This window comes from Balaenoptera acutorostrata, chromosome X (genome assembly GCF_949987535.1).
Source record: "Balaenoptera acutorostrata chromosome X, mBalAcu1.1, whole genome shotgun sequence".
Lineage (NCBI taxonomy): Eukaryota > Metazoa > Chordata > Mammalia > Artiodactyla > Balaenopteridae > Balaenoptera > Balaenoptera acutorostrata.
In genome coordinates this window covers 64,489,436-64,491,362 of record NC_080085.1, presented here as the reverse complement: position 1 = coordinate 64,491,362, position 1,927 = coordinate 64,489,436, and the positions used below count along the sequence as shown (strand labels likewise).

The window sequence follows — 1,927 nt, the reverse complement described above, 5'->3', positions numbered from 1 at the left end:
TGCAAACTTGGTCTGATTTGTTCACAGATATTTCTCCAGCTTATCTGGCAGTGGCTGGCACACAGTAGCTCTTAATTAAATGTTAAATCAAAATGCCTCCAAAGAATCTAGAAACTGCTTAATGCTCAGGATGTTCAATGACCGGAGTTATCAGCGGTGCAGAAACACATTAATTATAAGACATCTACAAGTGAATAACTTTTCCTGAGATTTTTTTCCCAGCCCTTTCCTCTTTTACCTTTGTAATTAAAGCTCACTGGCCTGAGAGTAGCCTCAGTCTATCAACCTTTGGTCAGAGAAGAGGTTTCAGAGAAAATAACACAATTATCGCGCAGCAAAAGGAGTAGGGGTGGTGGGGAACAAAGGGAAAAGTTAAGCGGTAGCCTCAGTGGGGCATTCCCGGGCTAGATGTCCAAGTTCGCCCAACGGTAGCAGTTGACCTCGCTCCTCTTGCTGCAGTTGATGGCAGTTGAAGGCCATGTGGCTGGTCTAGCCACAACGGTAGCACTTGACTCGGGCGCAGTGTTTCTGAATGTGGCCATATTCGCCACAAGAGTAGCACTTCTGCCCCTCCTGATGGTCACAATCACGGGCCAGATGCCCTGGTCTGCCACAGGTGTAACAGCACTGCTGTCTCTCTCGCTTAGGATTAACACAGTCTTCGGCGATGTGGCCATTTGTCCCACAGTTGTAACAGATGTCATCGAGAAGGTTACAGTTCTTAGCATGATGACCAGGCTCACTGCAGCAGTAACAGATGACAGGTAGGGTGGCAGAACTGCACTGAGCACCTCGGCCACCACCTCTAGCTCCGCGCCCTCGAGCTCCTCCTCCTTTAGGGCCAGAGTGTCCACACTTGAAGCATTCCTTACTGTTCATGGCTGCAGTGAGATCTTCAGGTGAGCGGTCCCACTGCTGCCCCGGAAGCCCCGACAAAACTCCCCTTACGGAGGTTTAGACAGAAGTGGCTGTTTTTCTCGAGGGGCCTCAGCGATGTCACACAGGGTTTGCGCACGGCCCCATTCTTGTGTCACAGGCGTTCTAGCATTCAGCTCCTTCCCGCCTGACTTTCCTCCTGTCCTTGAAGCCCAAAGCCCATCGCAGGGGCGTTTTCCGTTTTTTGTTTGTTTATTTTTGTTTTTGTGTGTTAAATAAACACTTCTTGGGTCGTTAAGTTTGAGTTTGAATCCGTTCTTGTTCAGAAAATGTGCCTTGTAGGATTTCTTATAATTAAGGCTTAGGCCTTCTTTGTGGTCTAGTAGATGACCAGTTTTTATATATGCGCTTTGGACATAGGAAAGATATGTGTGAGATGTATCTAATCCAGTAAATGAAAGAAATTCAACAAATTAGAGTAACCCATTTGGGGGGGTGGGTTAAAAAATAAAATACAAACATCCATAAAGATATGAGATACATAAGATAGAAAAAAATCTGTAAAATGCTACAGGGAGATTTACTCACAATTTAGCCTGTTTTATTTCAGGAATCGTAGTTTTCAACATAATCACCACCATTTAAGTTGTAAAACAACATAATTGAAGCACTCAGTATAAAGAATATGTTGTTCTTTGCAAAATAAATTTACAAAATCTTAATTTAAATATTGGACAGATTTCCTCTCTGTTTTCTAAATTATTTATTATATAAAGCTCATAAGGATTTCTGGACATGTCCACTTATATAGATATAGAAATATGTATGGAAAACTAGACACTAAAATATCCAACTGTAGCTATTTTGGGGCTATAAGATTGAACAGGACTTTTTTCTCCTTATTTTCCTTCTCTGTATTTTGCAGTTTTTGAAATGACTTTAGGTGGTGTAATTTTAAAAATCCACAATAAATATTTTTCTTTAAGTTACTAGCTGGCTATATGCTTTGCATGTGAATTTTTTTCAGGAAGCCAGTACAACTGTATTTGGT

The 1,927-nt window shown here is 42.0% G+C and overlaps 1 protein-coding gene across 1 annotated transcript; it reads right to left on the bottom strand.

Moving 5' to 3' along the window:
- Positions 1–372: 372 nt before the first annotated feature.
- ZCCHC13 (zinc finger CCHC-type containing 13) lies at positions 373–879 on the bottom strand. The gene is given in 3 exon segments (XM_057538340.1): positions 373–425; positions 428–476; positions 478–879. Coding segments are annotated over 3 exon segments (504 nt in total).
- Positions 880–1,927: the final 1,048 nt, after the last annotated feature.